General features: G+C 45.2%; 1 protein-coding gene across 1 annotated transcript in view; it reads right to left on the reverse strand.

Moving 5' to 3' along the window:
• Positions 1-1,065: 1,065 nt before the first annotated feature.
• Positions 1,066-21,427, reverse strand: part of LOC138743570 (cilium assembly protein DZIP1L-like) — a 149,412-nt gene continuing 129,050 nt past the window's right edge. The window contains 2 exon segments of the mRNA XM_069899075.1: positions 1,066-1,150; positions 12,472-13,139. Coding sequence (XP_069755176.1) covers positions 13,048-13,139 — 92 coding nt within the window. The 3' untranslated portion in view covers positions 1,066-1,150; positions 12,472-13,047.

Consider the following 21,427-nt stretch of genomic DNA (forward strand, 5'->3'; position numbering starts at 1 on the left):
ACAGACAGCACTGGAAGTCCTACTGTCTCTGGAGCTGTGAGGCAGCAGCTCTACTGGCAGCAGTGTCAAGGCGTCAGGATCAGAGACGTTGATTAAGTTGTGACCTAAACAAATTGCCCAGTAAATGTGAGTTGCTGAAGGCCTGAGAATCCAAACCCCTCTGTAGCTCTGTACTTCTCTATTTGTGTCTTACTTGTGTTATGTGTGAAATGACCAAACAGTTTGCTCACAAAACAACTTCCATCCCTGCATCTTAACACACATGACAATAAACTTGACTGACATGAACAGGATCCTGTAATCTTGGATCTCTTATAAATTAAATGTTCAAATAATTCCAAAATATTTGTACATATTTATTTTCTATTACATTTTTATGAATCTATGTGATCATTAAGTGTGGTGTAATATGTGTGCATGTTTCACCTGGTTGTATATATCCTCTATAATAAGTGATCTTGAACTTGAACCCACAGGATTCCTCTCACAGTAAGAGCTGGTGCCTTCAGGAGTCAGTCACACCTCTACTAATAACTCTCCTCTCACAGATGGCGATAAAGGTTTGAAAGGCTTGTGTTAAAGCAGCCTACTTCACAAACTGTTGATCTTCCAAAAGTAAGTTACAGTCAATCCGATACTGTTGCATCCCAGAAATCCTGACCGCCACTTGGTATACCGAAACCCACGATCAGCAATGGCAATGAATAGATAATCCAGTTCTGCAGCACTGAGTCAATGGTGTGCATTGGCCAACATGATTTCCCAACTATTTGTTGAAATAATTTCACAATAGTCTTTAAAAAATAACTATTTCACCTGAGAAGGAACTAATAATGCAGCAAACCATCCCTAATACACAGACCACAATACACAAAAGTGCAGGCGAAACTCAGCAGGTCTCGCAGCATCCAAAGGAAATAATGGGTGACCAACATTTTGGGCCTGGGCCCTGTCAGGAACCTTTCTCCATGGCGATGTACAATGACAAATGTCGTGACTTGTTTGTAACAATAATTTCTGATTTTGATGTTTCTTCGAAGGATGCCTTATCCTGAAAAGGTTCTCCTCCTGTTTTCGATCGGAGTTCTGCGAGAGCCTCCCCCTCTGTAATCCATGCTGCCCCCAAGCTCTTCATTACCCGTGTTGGAATCTAGGGGTTAAAACAGTATGAAATAAATGATTAATTAATAAGTGTATATTTACTGCATGGTTCAGGGAAAAAGGAATGTGATTAAGTGGCAATCACAGCAGGGAGCAAAGTTGGCTGAGCAAAATTGTCTCTCCAAAATACAGGGAGAGGAAATGCATAAAACAATTTAGGAGGAATGCTCAAACTAAATGAGGTGGTGAGTAGCACAGGAGACACAGGCCAGATCAGAACAAAGAATGGCCTGTAAGAAACAAAGGGAATGGAAAACAAGTCTAGGAGGAAGATTAAGGCAGGAGGAGGTGTTAAAGAGAACAGCAGAAATTGGCAGGACAAGAACAGAATGGTGATTAGAGATATCTGGGGATGAATTAATTTCTGATCAACACAACGGGATAGTCTGGCCTGGAGGATTAAGATGGGAGTGCTACACCCCAGATATCTGCAAAACAGGAGATGACTTGTGATAACCCTTATGCAAAAAGATCTAGCAAAGGAAGACAACTTTTGTTCTGTATGATAATGAAATCTAGCAAAGGAAGCCAACTTTTGTTCTGTATGATAAGGTTGACCTATATAAACTGAACCAACTGGACAATAGGGGTCAGTCTCGGGGAGTAGCTCACTGGCAGGTGACCTATGAACTAACAGACTGACCCAGAGCTCTGTTAAGTTTTATTCTTGTGCTGTGTAATAAATTGACTGTTGAACCGAATACCTTCTCCTATCACTTCATTCAAAGAACGCGCTGGACTCAGACTACACATAGACTAAATTAAGAGTAAGTTAAAGCCAGAGTCCGACACCCGTTACTTCCCATGGATGCTGCGCGGCCTGCAGAGTTTCCTCAGTATGTTTTATACATTGTACTTGATCCCACCGTCAGTAGATTTCCCTGTGTAACTATGACACATACTCCCAGACCAGATCTTGATCTCAAACTTTGGGTGGTTCTTGAATACAGAACCCCCTGACCAGGAGACAAGAGACACTAGTGGAGAAGTAGACAACTCCTGAAGGCACCCGCTTTGAGTCTCAATGCAGTGCAGAAGGCCACCATCAATAAACCCTTGCTCTACAATTCATTTGGGTCTTGGTTGATCCGTGTCTTTATTGACCTGACCGCTTTACACTGTTGCCCAACATCAGGACTAGACAGAGCCAGCTAGAGTTGCTGCCTCACAGCTCTAAAAAGCTGGGTTCCAACCTGCTTCCTGCTGCCCGTTGAGTGCTCAACTCTTCTACTATGTTCCAAAGACATGTGGGTGGGTGAGTTAATACCCTCATCCCTCTCTCTCCCTTCCTCTCTACTCCTCTCACCTCCTCCTCTTCCCTCCTTTTGGAGAGCTACCCTTCTTAGACCCACCCACCTGCATCCACCCATTACCTCTTACCTGTCAGCCTGTGCTCCACCCCCTTCCCCTTCCCATCCACCCTCCCCACCTTTTTATTCAGATGCCTGCCTGATTTTCGATATTCTTGAAGGACACAGGCCTAAAACGATGCAGAACTTCTCCAACACTTTTGTGTGCTGCACTCGGCTCCAGTGTTTGCAGACTTTCTCATTTTCTTCCGTTAAATATCTACTACCTTTACAACTACCAGATTGCATTGGGAAATGCCTTTTGGGGGGGGGGGGGGGGGTTGGTCCTTCCACAGACATGGGGGTAGAGACCTGCACGTGGTTTTCCTGTCACCGAGTCCACACCAAATACCATCCACCAGTATCAGAAATTCTACACTAATCCCAGTCAGGGCAAATTACAGGCATAATTAACTACCTAGCTGGTTATCTTTCGGACATGGGTTGAAACCGGAGCAACCAGGGGAAACCCACACAAACATGGGGAGAGCATGCACACAGACAGCACCCAAGATCAGGATCAAACCCGGATCTCTGACACTGGAAGGCAACAGCACTACCTACTACATCACTGTGTGGCCATTGGTGTCTCTTTGACCGAACTGGTGCAGACCCACATATGTCCACATTGAGCTCCTCCCACATCACAGAGGACTGGGATAAACTGGAAGACTAAGCTAGTCGTGGAGAGTAACGGCCTCACGTGTTCCCGTGATCCTTTACAGAACTCCAGAGTGTCCACATTAGGGAGGTGGGATGAGGTTTTTTTTTATACACACATATAATCACACACACACACACAAACATATGCATACATACTCAAAGGCACACAGATGCAAGTGCATACACACACACACTCAGGCACATACGCACATACACACAAAATGATATACACATATCACACTCACACACACACACACACACCCAGATGCACATCCACATATACACACACACAGATTCAGGTGCATATACACACATACTCAGCTAAATATGGACATACAGGCATATACACACTTAAAATGATATACACACACACCAACATACATAATCATACTGACACACACACACTCATTCATTCTCTCTTACACACACACACACACACACACTCAGGTGCATATGCACACACAGGCACATACACTCACATACATACACTTAAATTGATGCACACACTCACACTGACATGCACTCACAAATACACACTCATACTGACACACACACACTCACTCATTCTCTTGCACATTATCATAAGTACACATACACATTTGCCCTTCCTCACTGATGACCCCAGGACCACCTGACTCCAACACCTCATCATGGTGATGGGCCAGATATGGACCAGAAAGCTTAATTCCAGGGCTGAGATGAGACACATTTTATGCCGTGCTGACATTTGACTGAGTGAGAAGGGGAAAATATTCCAGTGGCCCGGGTCATGTCTTAAAGGAAGCAAAGCAGTTGTAATTGTTGGAGGTTTGTTGTATTCATGCTGAGGTTATAAATTGGATTAGACGTTGTCTTTGCAGGAGACAGAGTGGTGGTGGATGATTGCCTCTCTGACTCTCGAGTCAGAGACTCATGGTGTGCCTCAGGGATGGCGGTAGAGACCTGCTCGTGGTTTTCCTGTCACCGAGTCCACACCAACTACCAACAACCAGTATCAGAATGATTGCCTCTCTGACTGAAGGTCTGTGACTCGTGGTGTGCCTCAGGGATCTATGCTGGGTCCATTGTTGTTTGTTATCTATATCAATGATCTGGATCATAGTGTGGTAAATTGGATAAGCATGTTTGCAAAACGGCAGATGGAATTTAATGCAGACAAGTGTGAGGTGTTTCACTTTAGAAGGCAAACCAAGGTAGGACATACACAGTAAATGGTTTGGCACTGAGGATTGTGGTAGAACAGAGGGATCTAGGAATACACATACATAATTCCCTGAAAATGGCATCACAGGTAGATAGAATCATAGAGTGCTTTTGGCATATTGGCTTTTATAAGTTAAAAGTATTGAATACAGGAGTTGGGCAGCTTGTTGATGAGCCCATGAGGGGATTGGCTGTACTGGATTGATGCTGTGTAACTCAGCTGTGGTGAATAGCATAAAGAACCATGAGGAGGCAGTGATCACAATATGATTGAGTTCAATTTGAGATTTATCAAGGAAAAACTAAAGTCAGTGGAGTAAAGGGAATTATAAAGGGAATTACAGTGGGATGAGAGAGAATCTGACCAAAGTAGAATGGACGTAGGTAAGATGGCAAAGCAGCAGTGGATGGAGTTTCTGCAAGAAATGAATAAGGTGCAGGATAAATACAGACCAAAAAAGAGGAAATAATCAACTGGAAAAATGTTGCATCTGGGTCTGACAAGAGAAGTCAAAGCCAACATTAAAGCAAAAGAGAGGGTATGCAAGAAAGCAAACATTAGTGGGAAGATAGAGGATAGGGAAGTGTTTAAAATCTTATAGAAGGTAACTAAAAAAACAAGGGAAAATGATGTGTGAAAGTAGGCGAGCAAATAATATCAAGTATATCTTCACGTACATAAAGAGTGAAAGAGAGATGAGAGTAGATACAGGGCCATTAGAAAATAATGCTGGAGAAATAATAATGGGAGACAAGGCGATGGCAAAGGAACTAAATGAGTATATTGCATCATCCTTCACGGTGGAAGACATTAGCAGCGTGACTGGTGTAAAACGGTATCAAGGAAGGGAAGTGAGTGCAGTTACTATTTCAAGGGTGAAGGTGCTCAGAAAGCTGAATGGTCCAAGGGTGGTTAAGTCTCTTGGACCAAATGGATTGCACTCTCTGCTTCTAAAAGAAGTATCGGTAGAGGTTGTGGGGGGCATTGGTAACAACCTTTCTCCTATGGTCCTGGAAGACTGGAAAATCAGAACTGTCACCTACTATTCAAGAGACAGCAGAAAGGAAATTATAGACCCAGTTAGCCTGATGTCAATGGTTGGGAAGATGCTGGAGATGATTATCAAGGATAGGTTACAGAGTAGTTGGAGGCACATGACAAGATAGGCCAAAGCCAGCATGGTTTCCTTAAGAGAAAATCTTGCTGGATAAAGCTATTGGAATTTTTTTGAGAGATGCAATGGATGTTGTGTCTTTGGATTTTCGGAAGCATGTTGACAAGGTAAAGCTAATTAACAAGAGTCCATAGTAAAGCAGGAAACATACTAGCATGGGTAGAACATTGGCTGATTGGCAGGAAGCAGAAAGTCAGAATACATATTCTGGTTGGCCTGCTACAAGTGGTGTTCTCAGAGGATGGTGTTGGGGCCAAGTCTTTTTATGTTGTATACCAATGATTTAGATGATGGAATGAATGGTTTTGTGGCCAAATTTACAGATGACATGAAGGTAGGTGGGGGAGCAGGTAGTGTTGAGGAAACAGGGAGGCTGCAGAAGGACTTAGAGAGATTAGGAGAAGTGACAAATGAAATACAATGTTGGAAAGTGGACAGTTATGCACTTTGGAAGAAAAAATAAATGGGCAGACTATTTTTAAAATGGGGAGAAAATTGAATATACCCAGATGCAAAGGAATCTGGGAGTCCTCGTGCAGAATAGCCTGAAGGTAAACTTGCAGGTTGAGTTGGTGGTGAAGAAGGCAAATGCAATACTGGCATTCATTTCAAGAGGAATAGAATACAAGAGCAGGGATGTGATGATGAGGCTTTATAAGACCCTGGTGAGACCTCAAGGAGTCTTGTGAGTAGTTTTGGGCTCCTCATTCATGAAAGGATGTGCTGACATTGGAGAGGGTTCAAAGGAGGATTATTTAAACATCTCGAATGTAGAAATACATGATCAGAGTAGATGTAGAAAGGTTGTTTTCTACAGTGGGAGAATTTAGGACAGAGTGGCAGAACTTCAGAATTGAAGGGCATCCACTTGGAACAGAAATGTGGAGGAATCTCTTTAGGCAGATGGTGGTAAATCTGTGGATTTTTTTTTGCCACAGGCCAGGCCATCATGTGTATTTAAGGCAGAGATTGCTAAGTTCTTGATTACCCAGGGCATCAAAGGTTGTGGGGAGAAGGCCAGGCAGTGGGGCTGAGTGGGAAAATGGATCAGCTCATGATTGACTGGAGGGGCAGACTCAATGGCCTGAATATTTCTGTTCCTATGTTTTATGGGTGTGTAATGGAAGATTTAAACTGTGTTTTTTACTTCTGCAGCTGCAAGGCTGAGAACCTGTTTGTTGTTTAGAATCAGAAGACATTATCTAATTTACACTATGGGGCCCAGGGATGCATATGAATCAGTAGACATTATCCAACTTCCACCATGAGGCCCAGAGATACAGTTTTCTTTTGTTGGTCGCAGACCCGCAGGAGACCTTGAAGATAATTAAATCATTTGTTCAAAGAGATAAGATCTGAAGTAAACAACTTTTGTAATATAAGCCATGGTCCCACTGCTGACTTGAGAGACTCTCCAAGAGGTGGCAACATCTCTCAGCAAGAAGAACTTCAAGAGTCCAGCTAACATCCCGGTCGAGGGAGGTAGAGAAGCTGCTACCGGTGCCCTGACAACCTATACAAGTGTGCAGTCATTGCCTGGCTTTGGCAGTTGGGACCACTTCAGGCATTGATAAGTATAATTGGAAAGGGCTTGCATATTGTAGTGTGAATTCAGCTAGCTATTTAGTAATAAAGACTTGTATAAACTGAACTCCTCTGTGTGTGTGTGTGTCTATTTTCTTTCGGTAGCTCAAACACTGTGACCAATCTAAAATGAAAAAAATGAGAGGTATAAGTTTACCCAAGACAATTGGCACAGCGAGCAGGGTTGGTCTCAAGATGTTTTGCCGAAAGAAAGAGGTGAGCCCTGAGCAGTTCTTGATTCCAGGATGGACTTCCAAAGACGATGGGTTTGGCATGTTGGCCAATACCCTGTCTTTGTTGGGACCATCCATTAGTTGGGATGAGAAGTTAGACCCATCAAGTGCACCTCTGGGAGAGCAGGTTGCCACTCTCCTTCAAGAAAGTAAATTTCCTGGTAAAAAGGGGACACTGATGGACAGTTTTTGGCTGCTGGCCAGATCCTTACGCCACTCCGTTCAGCGTGAAGCAGAATCAGTTCAGCAAGAAGTAGAATCTCAGGATAAGAGAGAGCAACTAGAGGAGGAGATAGAAGCCATGCGACAACGCTGCTCCATGATGAGCGAGTTTGCTCGCACCAGTCAGGACCAAGCCAAAGAATGGGAGGATAAGCATGTCCAAACGACCTGCCGTAATATTAAACTCCGTCGGCAGCTCAGTGCAGATAAAGAAAGGCATGCAGAAGAACCTCATCCACATCGTATTCATGCCATGATAAGGAATGGCGACGATCCTGATGTAATTGATGAATGGGACGGGAATATCTGGAATGTTGACCATGGTAATAATGCAGATACTCCTCAGCATACGCCTAACATATTGCCCTCTCCATCTGCTGTTCACGCCCGCCCCATAAGGCAGCAGACTTCCCAAACAGATGGAAGGGGGGAGCCCTGATGAAGAGATATTCACAGCCGAAATGCATACCAGATTGTTTCATTCCGCCCAACCCTCTGTACTGGGACTGGTTCTGTCCGTAACTAGTCCGCTAATTGGGCACCCTGTGTCTGAGGCAGTGCACGCCTTATCTGGGCTTCAAGAATTAGAGTTGGGAGGTAAAATCCACTCACGTACCACCCAGGTTACATCAGACAAGCAGGATGAAAGGAGAGGAGCTGCTGCTAATAAGGGACCGACAAGAAAGGACCTTTTTCTGACCTTGTTAAAGTTAAACGTATCTAAAAGTGATATTGATGGGAAACCTACTGCAGTCCTTTATGCCCTTTATAAGAGGAAGGCAGGGGAACATCATCCCCAGCTGTTGAGTCCTCCTGGCCCAGCTGTGCCTTCTGCTCCTACTGCTGCTCCCACTGAGCCAGCTTCTCCTGCTCCAGTTACCCGTGATGAGGTACAACAAATGGTTAAAAAGGCTCTTATGGATAATAGTGGCATGTGGGCCTGGAAGCCCCCGAACCCTACTAAAGCATGAGGGTGTGGGCAGGGCCCCCGTGTCTACTCCATTGAGATATGGCGGATACACGGGGACCCACGGCCCTACATACCGTTAACAGTCCATTGGGATGGGAGTAATGACCGCCAATATTTGGCCTTGGTCAATACCAGTGCGGAGCACTCGGTGATTCCGTGTAACCCTGACCTCTGGACTGGACCAACATTTTGAATAGAGGGGATGGAAGGACCAATCACCCTGGCGAAGGAAATAAAAGTCCACGCCACGGTGGGTGATGGCCCTTCCCCTATATGGTTACATGCCCTGGTGGCTGCCATTGACGAGTGTATCCTGGGTATTAATATGTTGGCTGGTACGGCCTTTAATACTAGCCAAGGGGGATTTGCATTTGGAATTCAGACTATTACAAAAAGACTAGTGGTGGGTCGGGCTAAGTGGGATCCTGTGATGGTGCCTCCCCCCCCCCCACCGAAACCAGTATGCATTCCATAATATCGCCTCCCTGGGGGGCAGGAAGAGATTACTGCCACCATCGATGCTTTGCAAGAAGAAGGGGTAGTGAGGCCCGCAACGTCGCCCTTTAATAGCCCTGGTTGGCTGGTCCAGAAGCCAGATGGCTCCTGGAGAATGACAGTTGGCTATCATTCTTTGAACAAACATGCCCCACCTCTGGCTTCGGCAGTTCCGGACATTGTTACTCTTATTGAAAACATTGCTACTGGGAACTCGGGAACATGGTATGCTGTTATTGATCTCGCTAATGCCTTCTTCAGTATTCTCATAGACAAGGTCTCACAGGATCAGTTCGCCTTACCTGGAAGGGGTGCCAGTATACCTTCACCTGCCTCCCTCAGAGCTATGTACACTCTCCCACTATTTGCCACAGCCTAATTGCCCGTGATTTGGAGACGGTGCCAGTATCGCCTTCCCTCTCAATTCACCATTATATTGATGATGTGATGATCCAAGGGGCCATAGAAGAGATGGTACAGAAAGCAGAACAAAAGGACGCCTGTTATACTGATGGTAGCAGCCGGTGGGTGCAAGGAAAGCAGAAGTGGAAGGCAGTGGCTTACCATCCCAGGTCAGGAACTCACTTATCAGAGGAGGGGGATGGTGGCTCCAGTTACTATGCTGAGTTGAAGGCAGTCACTTTACCACTAGACCCCCATGATCATCCTCTTCGCTTGTTTACTGATTCCTGGGCTGTGGCTAATGGACTAGTGGTATGGATGCCTGATTGGCAAAAGAATGACTGGCTGGTATATGACCGCGCAGTATGGGGCAAACAGTTGTGGCAGCTGTTGTGGGAAGCTTCCCATCATCGTGAGATAACCATATATCACATTGACGCCCATACCAATGCAACGACGAACAAGGGACAACATAATGCAGTAGCAGATCAGCTTGCCACTATCAGCCGCGCCAATACCGTCCCCCTGGCTCGATGGGCACACGAACAAAGTGGCCATTTTGCAGAGAAGGGTTCAGCTCTGTGGGCCCGTACACATGCCTTACCCATCCATCAGAACAATGTTTGCATGGTCGTGCGGACACGCCCAGCATGCCAGCTTGTGAAGTCCCGCACCGTTCCTCCTGGTCCGCATGGCCGAATAAGACGGGGAGCTCACTATGCCAGACTGTATAGGTAAATGTTACGTCCTAGTAATGGTTGACACCTTTTCAGGCCTGGATTTTGCTTTTCCCACCAAGACAGCTGACCAAGCTAGCACTATCCAAGGACTAAACCATTTAATTTCTTGTTATGATGTACCAGAGAAAAAACAGTCATTGCCCCCCATTCCCAAGCCAGAGAATGCCGGACAAAAGGTATGGGTGGCACCATCAGGTCGTGTCCCTCCTGTAAAAGGGGAAATAGTGACACCTGTCCAGGGTAACACTCGGTGGGTAGCTACTGAGGGACAGGATGATTTAGTTTGTTTAAATACTGAATGCTTACGGCATCGTGAGTGACATATATCAGGCTTCTTTGTTCCAGGTCCTCCATCTTGTGCTCCTGCTGATCTGGCTTAAACGCTGCTTTGATGCCAGCAATTGGATTTGTAATGTCGAGGACGTTCCGAGGGAGTTGCCCGAGGGGAACACGGCCGATGTATCCACTAATATATCTGATATTGTTAAGCATGTTTCAAAATCTGTTCAGTGTCTGGGTATTGTGGCCCACAAAGATAGTTTGAATCTTTTTTCATGGTTAAATGGTATATTTGGGGGAATGGACCACAATATTCTCCGTTGGTTGCTCGCATTATTGCTTATTTTTGTGTTTATTATAGTTTTAGTTTCTCTTTTTCGCTCCTTCTGTACTCAAATGCTTGTTAAGTCTTGTGTCTGACAGCCTGTGACCAAGGGGTGGAATGTAATGGAAGATTTAAACTGTGTTTTTTACTTCTGCAGCTGCAAGGCTGAGAACCTGTTTGTTTTTTAGAATCAGAAGACATTATCTAATTTACACTATGGGGCCCAGGGATGCATATGAATCAGTAGACATTATCCAACTTCCACCATGAGGCCCAGAGATACAGTTTTCTTTTGTTGGTCGCAGACTGTCAGGAGACCTTGAAGATAATTAAATCATTTGTTCAAAGAGATAAGATCTGAAGTAAACAACTTTTGGGTAATATAAGCCATGGTCCCACTGCTGAAGTGAGAGACTCTCCAAGAGGTGGCAACATCTCTCAGCAAGAAGAGCTTCAAGAGTCCAGCTAACGTCCCGGTCGAGGGAGGTAGAGAAGCTGCTACTAGCGCCCCGACAACCTATACAAGTGTGCAGTCGTTGCCTGGCTTTGGCAGTTGGGACCACTCCAGGCATTGATAAGTATAATTGGAAAGGGCTTGCATATTGTAGTGTGAATTCAGCTAGCTATTTAGTAATAAAGACTTGTATAAACTGAACTGCTCTCGATGTGTGTGTGTCTATTTTCTTTCGGTAGCTCAATCACTGTGACCAATCTAAAACGAACAAAATGAGAGGTATAAGTTTACCCAAGACAGGGTGTGACATCACAGAAAATGGTGACAGTGTGGAATGAGCTATCAGCTGAAGTGGTGAATACAGCCTCGATTTGACATTTTTAAAAAATTGGATAGGTTCATTGATGGGAGGAATATGGTCCAGGTCCAGGTCAATGGGACCAAGCAGAAGAATAGTTCAGCCATTTCTGTGATCTAGTGTTCTACGGTTCTTTGGTTGCAAACACTAATGGAAATAACTTCTCCTAACTTATGAAAACTTCTCTACATGTCCAATGAACAACAGAGCTAGGGCTTTTCTCTTTGGAGTGACTAAGGAGGAGAGGTAATTCATCAGAGGGAAATATTAAGTGCCGAGACAGGATGGACAGCCAGCACATTTTTTCCTGGGACAACAGTAGCAAATACCAGAGGACATCGGTTTAAGGAGGGTGGAGGAAAGTTTAGGGGAGATATCAGAAGTAAGATTTTTACACAGCGACTGGTGTGTGCCTCGAATGCATTGTCAGGTGTCTGCTGAAAGCTGGTACAATAGGGACATTTAAAACAGACAGATAGGCACATGGATGTAAGAATAATAGAGGGGTTTTTTTGTGTGAGGTAGGGAGAGACTGTTAGTTTACATAGGTCAAGACAACATCATGGGCAGAAGGGCCTGTACTATGTATGCTATGTTCCCATTGCTACTCAGGAGAAGACAGTCCTGTGTCATGAGCAATGACTTCTCTAATTTTTGCTCAACCCCACCTCCATCTGATCCCACTGCTCCCATCTCTTTTTCACCTACTCCTGTACTCATTTTTCTCTCTCTCTCTCCAGCTTTTCTCTCCTCCCCCTCCTATAAAAGGGGAAATAGTGACACCTGTCCAGGGTAACACTCGGTGGGTAGCTACTGAGGTACAGGATGATTTAGTTTGTTTAAATACTGAACGCTTACGGCATCGTGAGTGACATGTGTCAGGCTTCTTTATTCCAGGTCCTCCGTCTTGTGCTCCTGCTGATCTGGTTTAAACGCTGCTTTGATGCGGTGTCTCCTTTCAGGCCCTTGAAGCCCATGCCACCCAATCACATTCAACTAACCCCATACATCTTTGGAACCTGGGAGGGGACTGAAGCACCCAGGACACGGGGTAGTCTCAAAACTCCTTCCAGGCAGTGCCAGGTTCGAACCCAGGCTGCTGACGCCGCCACTTGTGAGTTCTCTTGTGGGTGGAGTGTGCTTGGTCTCCTGTCAGCAGAGGGGAAGGTATCAGGTGATCAAGGGGAAGAGCCCTTGGTGGTGGAGCTTATCTTGGTGAATGACCCCAGAGTTGGCCCTGCTGATGCTGACAACACTGACAACCAGGTGGTTCAAGGTAACAGGTGGGACCATGAAGGTGATTCTTGGCACAGTCACCCACAGGATCAACCACATCTTACAGGTGCCAGGAAGGGGTGGTGGGAGGGGCGGGGGGGGAGGAGGAACACTGGAGGAGTGACTCCAAAGAGGTAGGCTTGTCTTGACCAAAGCGAGTCAGGGAAAATTGAGTTCGGAGTCGCTGATGTCTGTCACCGTGGCGAAACTGCTGCTTTTCAGTGAAGTAACCAGGTTGGTCTCTTTCCGCCCTATAACAGGAAGGAGGTTGGTTCAGTTTTCTATCCAGAACACTCAGAAGATAACCAGATCTGCCTTTATTTCCTACCCACATCTGTAGCCATGCTAATGGCACCCAGCACCATTTCACTGATGAAAAGTTGAACTCGTTCAGCCAAACCTGGCAATGACAGCTTTCATTGTTCTTTCTGAATCGTCCTGGATTGAGGAGACAGTGAAGAGTCAGCCACATTGGTGAATCTCCATCCACTCCTTCTACATTCACTGCTGCCTTGGAAAAGACTCACCCCACCCCTGTCGCACCCTCGTTGCCCCCGCCATCCCATCCAGGAAGCAGATTCATGAGTGTGAGATTGTGTGCCACCACATTATTTCCCGCCGTTACCAGACTCTTGAATCAATCTCACAACGGGACCAGCGAGGGAGTCGTGGATGAAGGACTCATATCAGGCTGCGGGTTGCTGGAGACTGGTTTGTGAGAACCAGGGTGTCAGGACCGGGATTTCTGAGGATGTCTGAGCAGGGCTCCCAAAAGGCCTCGGGAGCGGGGAACCAGGGGCAGAGGAGGGTGACTCGGACACCTGGAACTCAGGTTCACCACTGGAATGAGCAGGCTGTGTGTCTACGGAGACTACGGGGCCTCAGAAGGTGGCAGCATCAGAGGAGAGGGTGGGATCCACAGACACTCGGAGTCCCTGAAAGTACTCTCATTTGCTTTTCTTTCTCGTCCTGACATAGGTACAGGATTACTGGCACCTCTTTGTGTGTCTTTACAGAGCAAATAGAGGAAGACAAATGTGTATTTTTATGTACATGTCAATAAATGAAGCTTGAACCTTGAATATATTGAATACAGAAAATGCTGGAGATTCTCAGCAGGCCAGGCACCACCGAGCTTCCAATGCAAAGGGTCTTGCCTGGAGCATTGACTCAGTTCCACAGCTATTGTCTGACAGACTGAACATTTTGCCATGTTCTGTTTTCTTTACAGATAAAGTAAATCTCTCAAAATTCACAGCCTGAATATTCAGAAATCTGATGCTTTACTTACCTTTATTGGCCCTTCCCTCTCACCCTAAATCAGATTCCCATGTTCCCTTGCACTCTCTGGGCCCATGCCTTTCCACTGGCGTCACTATCAGAGGGGGTTACCACAAAATGACTGTCTACAAAATATTTGTGCCGTATTTCAGCAGAAATTCAATTTTTTAAACAAAAGTATCCCTGTCGTTAGTTATAACAACAAAAACATTTTTCATAAGCCCAGCTTACATGTATTAATACACCAACTAGGCTAAAACTCTAGGCTAATTTACTTTTTGAACCTTCTAATGCTGTCATTGCTACCCAATGACAATGATGCTTTTAATCACATGGTTTCATCTGTACGCGCCACAACCATGCGCTGTTGTTTTCGCAGCTGCTGGTATTTTTTTTATAGTTGCTGCTTTTGCCAAATTTTCTGGTGTTTTAGCTCCGATATTGTGATAATTTGTATTTGTGAACCTGTATCAATAACTTTTTGAGAATGAAGTAATAATTAAAGGAAAAGGAGATTTTCTTTTAAAAAAAAGGCTTCCACTCAGTTACTCAGTCCATGGGGTGGGGTGGGGGGGGGGGTGTGACACCAACCCTAGTGTCGCCACTGTGCTTCTCCCTTCTCACACACAGTAAGGGTCAGTCTCACCAAGCCCACTCATCAGGGCCCAATTCATATATTTGCCTGGTATCATTGACCAAACTCCCTAAATCCATTGCAAACATCATGAAGGACCCCCATCACCCTGGTCACAACCTCTTCTCACTGCTATCTTCAGGCAGAAGGTACTGAAGCCTGAAGACCAGCACCTTGAGGTTCAAGAACAGTTTATTTCCATGCACTTAAATGCTACACTAATCAGGTGTAGTTCTGATCCACAGAAGGACGATCTGTCACTATTTATTTTACAAGGATGACTGTAACTATTCATTATTTATCAATTTTTCTGTATTTTTGTCTTTTTAATTCAATTAAGTATTCAGTTTATTAATTTAAATCAGAGGTTCTCAACTTTTTTCTTTCCACTCACATACCACTTTTAAGTATTCCCTATGCCATAGATGCTCTGTGATTAGTAAGGGATTGCTTAAAGTGGTATATGGGTGGAAATAAAAAGTTTGAAAACCACTGTTTTAATCGTCTCTAATTGGCTCGATACGTGCACGGTTTCATAACTCCATGACAATTGTTCTCAAGCAAAATATTTCAGTAACAATTGGGTCTAGAGCAGTGATTCTCAACCTTCCCTTCCCACTCACACCCCTCCTTAAGCAACCCCTTACTAATCACAGAGCCCCAATGGCATAGGGATTACTTAAAAAGGCATGTGAGTGGAAAGAAAAAGGCTTGAGAACCACTGACAGACATACAGTACTGTAAAAGGCCCTTCTGGCCATCAGCCCGTGTCCCCCCAAATACAACAACTGAACTATATTTTTGGAGTAAACCGGAACACTTGGAGAAAATCCCACCCAGACATGGGAAATTCGTGAAAACTCCTTACGGACAGCACTGGTTTTGAATTCAGTTCACTGGCATTGTCCTGTTACATTAGCCAAACTACTCCAAAGTTGCATGTTGTTGCTTTCGGTTGTTTTATTTTGCAACTTTCCTGTTCAACTGCAGCAAGTAAGAATTTTGCTGCATATGTACATTGTGCAATGTGTATGACAATAAACTTCTATCATGATGAAGGGTTCAAGCCCAAAACGTTGGTTATGCATATTTATCTTTGCTATATAAAATACGCTGTTTGACCTGATGAGTTTCTCCAGCATTGTGTTTATTCTTCAATCACGGTGTCTATAGATTTTCATGTTTCACATCATTATCATCTGAATTTGCCAGATTAATGGAGTTCTTTTGTACTGTTTTATTTCAACTAATCCAATCTGGCTAATAATGTCACTCTACAGCAATGGTTGTCAACCTTTTTCCTTCCACTCTCATACCACTTTAAATATTCCCTATGCCATAGGTGCTCTTTAAGTAAGGGATTGCTTAAGGTGGGATGTGGGTGGAAAGAAAATGTTTGAAAACCACTGCTTTAATCATACCTTATTGACACGTTATGTGCACAGTTTCATAACTCCAAAGGAAATGGGCCAATGACAATTTTTCTCAAGCAAGTATTTCAGTAACAATTGGGTCCAGGGCAGTGATTCTCAACATTCCCTTCCCACTCATATTCCACCTTAAGCAATCCCTTACTAATCACAGAGCACCAATGGCATAGAGATTACTTAAAATGGTATGTGAGTGGAAAGAAGGTTGAGAACCACTGCTTTACAGTATAGTGATCACTGTGTGACCTCTGTATGGCCACTGTCTAGCTTTCCAGACAGGAGGTCACTGAAAATGGCCTCTCCTACATTGCTGCATCCGTAGCAACACCTTCTTGTTGGTGTCCCCAATTTTTATTGAGTTTGCTACATCATGGCGTGACTGAGTGTCTGACGGTATAACTGGATGGGTCGGCTGGGCTCGTTAGCCTTGGTTGCCAGCCAACGTAAGACAAGGAAAACTCAATTTCAAACCCAGGCAGATGGGGCTCGTTCGTCTTATCGGGCCATCCATCTTGGAGAAGGACACCCTGACGTAACATCTATGACCGGAGGACCTGGCTGTCACTGTCCCAGCTTGCTAGGCTGTGACAGATAAACCTTGGGTGTAAAGGCTGGGGACACTACTGCACACACTGCACTCCACCTAAAAAATGCATTGTGCAGGCTCGAACGACATGCCCATGTCTATGATCCTTCCTAAATCTTTGTTCACGAAGCCAAGCCATGATGATAGTCAATGAGTCCCCACCAGCAACATCCTGAGGATCGCAAATGAGCAGATGCACTACTGGATAGACTACGTGACGACTGGGTCCACAAGAGCTCAATATCCTGTAACATGTTTCCCACCTCCTGTCATCCCAAAGTCCTTCCACCATTTACAAGTCAGGGGTGCAATGGAATGTTTGCAAGTAGCTTGGATGAATGTGGTACTCAAGACGCTTCAGGAAGATCAGAGGTTTAAGGAGTTTGTGAAAATATAATAATTTGGCCTTGCTCCTTTTGGAGGTTGGATTACAATGGCAAATGGCCATTGCTTGGTAACGCTATTACAGCGCCAGTAACTTGGTTACAAATCTGGCACTGTCTGTAAGGAGTTTGTACATTCTCCCTGTGTCTGTGTGGGTTTCATCTAGGTGCTCCAGATTCCCCCACATTCCAAACACATATGAGGTTAGCAGGTTAATTGGTCACATGGGTGTATTTGGGTGGCATGGGCTTGTAGGCGGAAGGGGCCTGTTATTGAATTAGAAGCTGGAAAACATTGGAGGCTTGCGAGATGGTGGATGTGCAGGAGATGGTATTGGGGAATTCTGAGGAGAAGGAGCCCTCCGATCCCCAGGAGCAGAAATACTGTGGGTGGAGAAGTATCTGGGGGCCATGCCAGGTTGAGGAAAGATCAGGCTGGCTCCAGGTCAGGGCTCGCACCAGGCCGCAGGCTGCCCACTTCTGGGGACCAGGGAACCTGGTTCAGGACTCATGACGGCGTGATGGAAGTAGAAAGGCCTCCAAGGACAGCAACCAAGCGCTTCAGGGTATCGGAGCCAGGGGTCGAGCTGGTATGGCCCAGCTATAGGGATATGAGCTGCAGTTTCACACAGGTTGTTGAACTTGGATTCAGCACAAAACAACATGTAGGGCAGTGACAGTAAGTACAATCAGAAAAGGTGACGGGATCCAAGTCCATTCGATATTTCTGAAGGGACTGTTTGTGGCATCTTTTCCTTCTCCTAAATATAGCGCCAGGGCTTGTTAACACTGCCTTTGCAGAGCAAGCAAAGGCAGGTTTTTCACTGCAAGCTGTGTACACATGATGTCACACTGAATCTTAAAAATATATATTCTCCTTCACAAAGCAAGTTGATCAAGTGCAAACACTCTCTCCCTCCACCACCAGTGCATAATGTTCACAAAATTCTCTGTAGCCACACACCCAGCTCTCTCCCACCAGCTCCTCCCAAACCCACAACTGCTGCCTTCAAGGGCAGATTTCGGCTGGAACTTCCCTTCCAAGTCCCACGCCACCCTGACTTACAAATGTATCATCTGTCCTTCTCCATCACAGTTTCGTAGAGACACAGCACGGTAAACGTGCCCTTCCAGCCCATGAGCCCGCGTCGCCTCAATGCGCCCATGTGATCAATTAACCTACTAACCCCATACATCTTTGGAACGTGGGAGGAAACCGGAGCACCCAGAAGAAATCCATGTGGACTCGGGAAGAACGTACAAACTCCTTGCAGAAGGCACTAAGTCTATGAGGTGGAACTCCAGCACAGAGCCAGTATGAGGAGTACTGTAGCAGTTCAAGGAGGTGATTCACCACCATCTCCTCAAGGGCTGGACGATACATGCCTGGCCTTACAACAATGTCCAGATTCCATAACAGGAACAAATTTAAAATAAAAGGCTGAAAATAGGAGCAATCATTTGAAGGCCACAATGCTTTCAGTTCCCTCCACTGAAGGAGGAACAGAATAAACGCTGCTTCCGTTTTGTTTACATTGCCAGTGACCCAGGATCAAATCTCCACTGTCTGTAAGGAGTTAGTACGTTTGCTCTTGACCTGCATGGGTTTTCCCAGAGTGCTCCACTTTTCTCCCATGTTGATTGGGGTAGGAAAAATTTCATGGGCCGGATCGCCTTCCATTACAATGTAAAAAAAACTCCAGTTTCTGCACAGTCGAGAGAATGAGGCAGTAAAGCATTGCATTTCCCTGAGTAGCTCTGACACTGCCTGAAAGAAAGGCAAAAGGCAGCAAAGGGCTAATCCTTTGTCCTCTCCCTGCATCAGTTAATGATTAACTCAGATTAACTCAAATGACCTCAGTGATGATTGAAACCATGATTTCAGCTTTCTCCCGCCTGTCAGAAGAAACAAAATGAAATGTGCCTGTACAAAGACATTTTTATTTCAGTTTAGGGCAGTAGTTCTCAACCTTTTCCTTTCCACTCACATACCACTTTAAATATTCCTTATGCCATTGGTGCTCCAATGATCACTTAAGGTGGGATGTGGGTAGAAAGAAAAAGTTTGAAAACCACTGTTTTAATCGTACCTCATTGACTCGTTATGTGCACGGTTTCATAACTCCAAAGGAAATGGGCCAATGACAATTGTTCTCAAGCAAAATATTTGAGTAACAATTGGGTCCAGAGCAGTGATTCTCAACCTTCCCTTCCCACTCACATCCCACCTTAAGCAATCTCTTACTAATCACAGAGCACCGATGGCATAGGGATTACTTACAGTGGTATGCAAGTGGAAAGAAAAAGGTTGAGAACCACTGTATCATACTATCTAATCCAGGCCACATCCTGGTAAATCTCTTCTGCACAGTTTCCAAAGTCTTCTCATCCTTCTCTCAATGGGGGACCAGTATGGAACCAGTATGCATGTAGCTGCAACATGACTTCCTTGCTCTTCCACTCAGTGCCCTGCCCAATGAAAGAAGCATGCCATACACCTTCTTTACCACCCTACCTACTTTGCCACTTTCAAGCAGCCAGAGCCAGAGCACTGCTGCTGGTCTGGACCCAGGAGAGTGGGGAGTGGAGGAAACATGCTGCTCCGCATGGGCCTACTGCCTGGTCCTAATGAGGACAGTTCCATACGGTCATTAAACAGTCTGTTAAAGGAGCGGCTGGTGTTAATTTTTTAATCCTGCAACCACTGAAGTCTATGCCCAAGATGGCAGTGCCTGTGCTGAGCAGCGTACCACGATGGGTTGCAGAATCTGGAAGAGCAGCAGTCTGGTGCAGGGCACCGGAAACAGGGAGAATAACCCCCATTAAGAAAGAGAAGGCAGGGAAGGTGACTACTGCATCGGAGCAGCAAGGGGCCCAGCAGTTGAAGTACCCACACTGGCTGCAGGCTACTGGTGATTTGCAGTTGAAGGATTTGCATAGGATGCTGGCGACTTGCTGTTGAATGACCACAAAGGCTGCTGGAGAATGGCTCATGGGAACCAGATCTAGGATTCGAGTGGGTGCTGAGACAAGAAGGGTTGCCCGAAAGGCCTCGGGCGCTGAAACCTTCCTGTTCATATTGGAGGTTTGGACCTGGAGCTCAGGTTGCCAATGGACTGAAAAGAAGTCTGTGTGGCTGCAGAGGCAGCAGGAGCACTGAAGGTGAATCCATGGACAATCAGTGCCTCTGAAGCGCTTTAACAGCGCTGCACTAGCCATTACGCTAACCGTGCTAGGTAAACAAAAAAATCTGCAGTCTCTAGAGTCTAGTGCAGTACACTAGTGTGCTGGAGAAACACAGCAGGTCACACAGCATCCGTAAGAAGTAAAATCTAACCCTTCCCTCCCTCACAACCCACCTTCTGGCCTTGCCAGTTAGACACGCACACAATAATGCAATAAAACAATTCTCTCTGTCACAGTCCTGCTGCTTCAATGGGTTTATCAGTTCACAGTCCCCTGCTTCTCCAGTAATTTATTCACTTCTTGTTAAGCCTGGAACTCAGTAATTGCTAAATACACTGATATCCATCAATGCATTGATTCCTTTCACCTTTTTTTGCAACATAGTAAGGCACATCAAAAGGTAAAGGAAAATTAAAGGCTAATTACTTTTCCTTCCCTTAACACTTGACATAGAAAACTTCCAAAGTGATAAAGTGTGACTAACATCCCTTGAAACCCCACTTGTGAGACCAAAGAAAAGGGTTTGACTTGGGTCTTCAAACAATGGATGATAATGAGCTTTTGTCATACACATTGTACAATGTACAAGAGCGCCAACTCACGTGCAGCAGCTAAACAGGCATGTTTGTAATGAAAAACTATAATAATAAACTATTTAAATTAAATTCAAAGAGGCAATAAATACATAAGGGAGATAACAAATATTCACAGTAATCCTTGTGCAAAAAAAGTGATTTGCCATAGTACAGTCAGTCCATGATTATTGAAACAAGAGGAGGTTCAAGACCCTGATAGCTGTTGGAAAGAAACTGGTCTTGATCCTCGGCGAGCTGGTTTTCAGTTTTTTGTGCCTTCTGCCTGAAGGTAACAGGGAAATGAGGAATGGGGGTCCTTTATAATGTTGCCTGCCTCCTCATATAGATGTCTGCAACGGATGGGAGGTCAGAGCCTGTGATCGGCCCTTCTACGTTCCCTACCTTCTGCAGCCTTTTTGCATTCCTTGGAACTTGAATTGCCAAACCAAGTATTGATGCAACCT

The sequence above is a fragment of the Narcine bancroftii genome, chromosome 9 (assembly GCF_036971445.1).
Source record: "Narcine bancroftii isolate sNarBan1 chromosome 9, sNarBan1.hap1, whole genome shotgun sequence".
In the NCBI taxonomy this organism is placed as follows: domain Eukaryota; kingdom Metazoa; phylum Chordata; class Chondrichthyes; order Torpediniformes; family Narcinidae; genus Narcine; species Narcine bancroftii.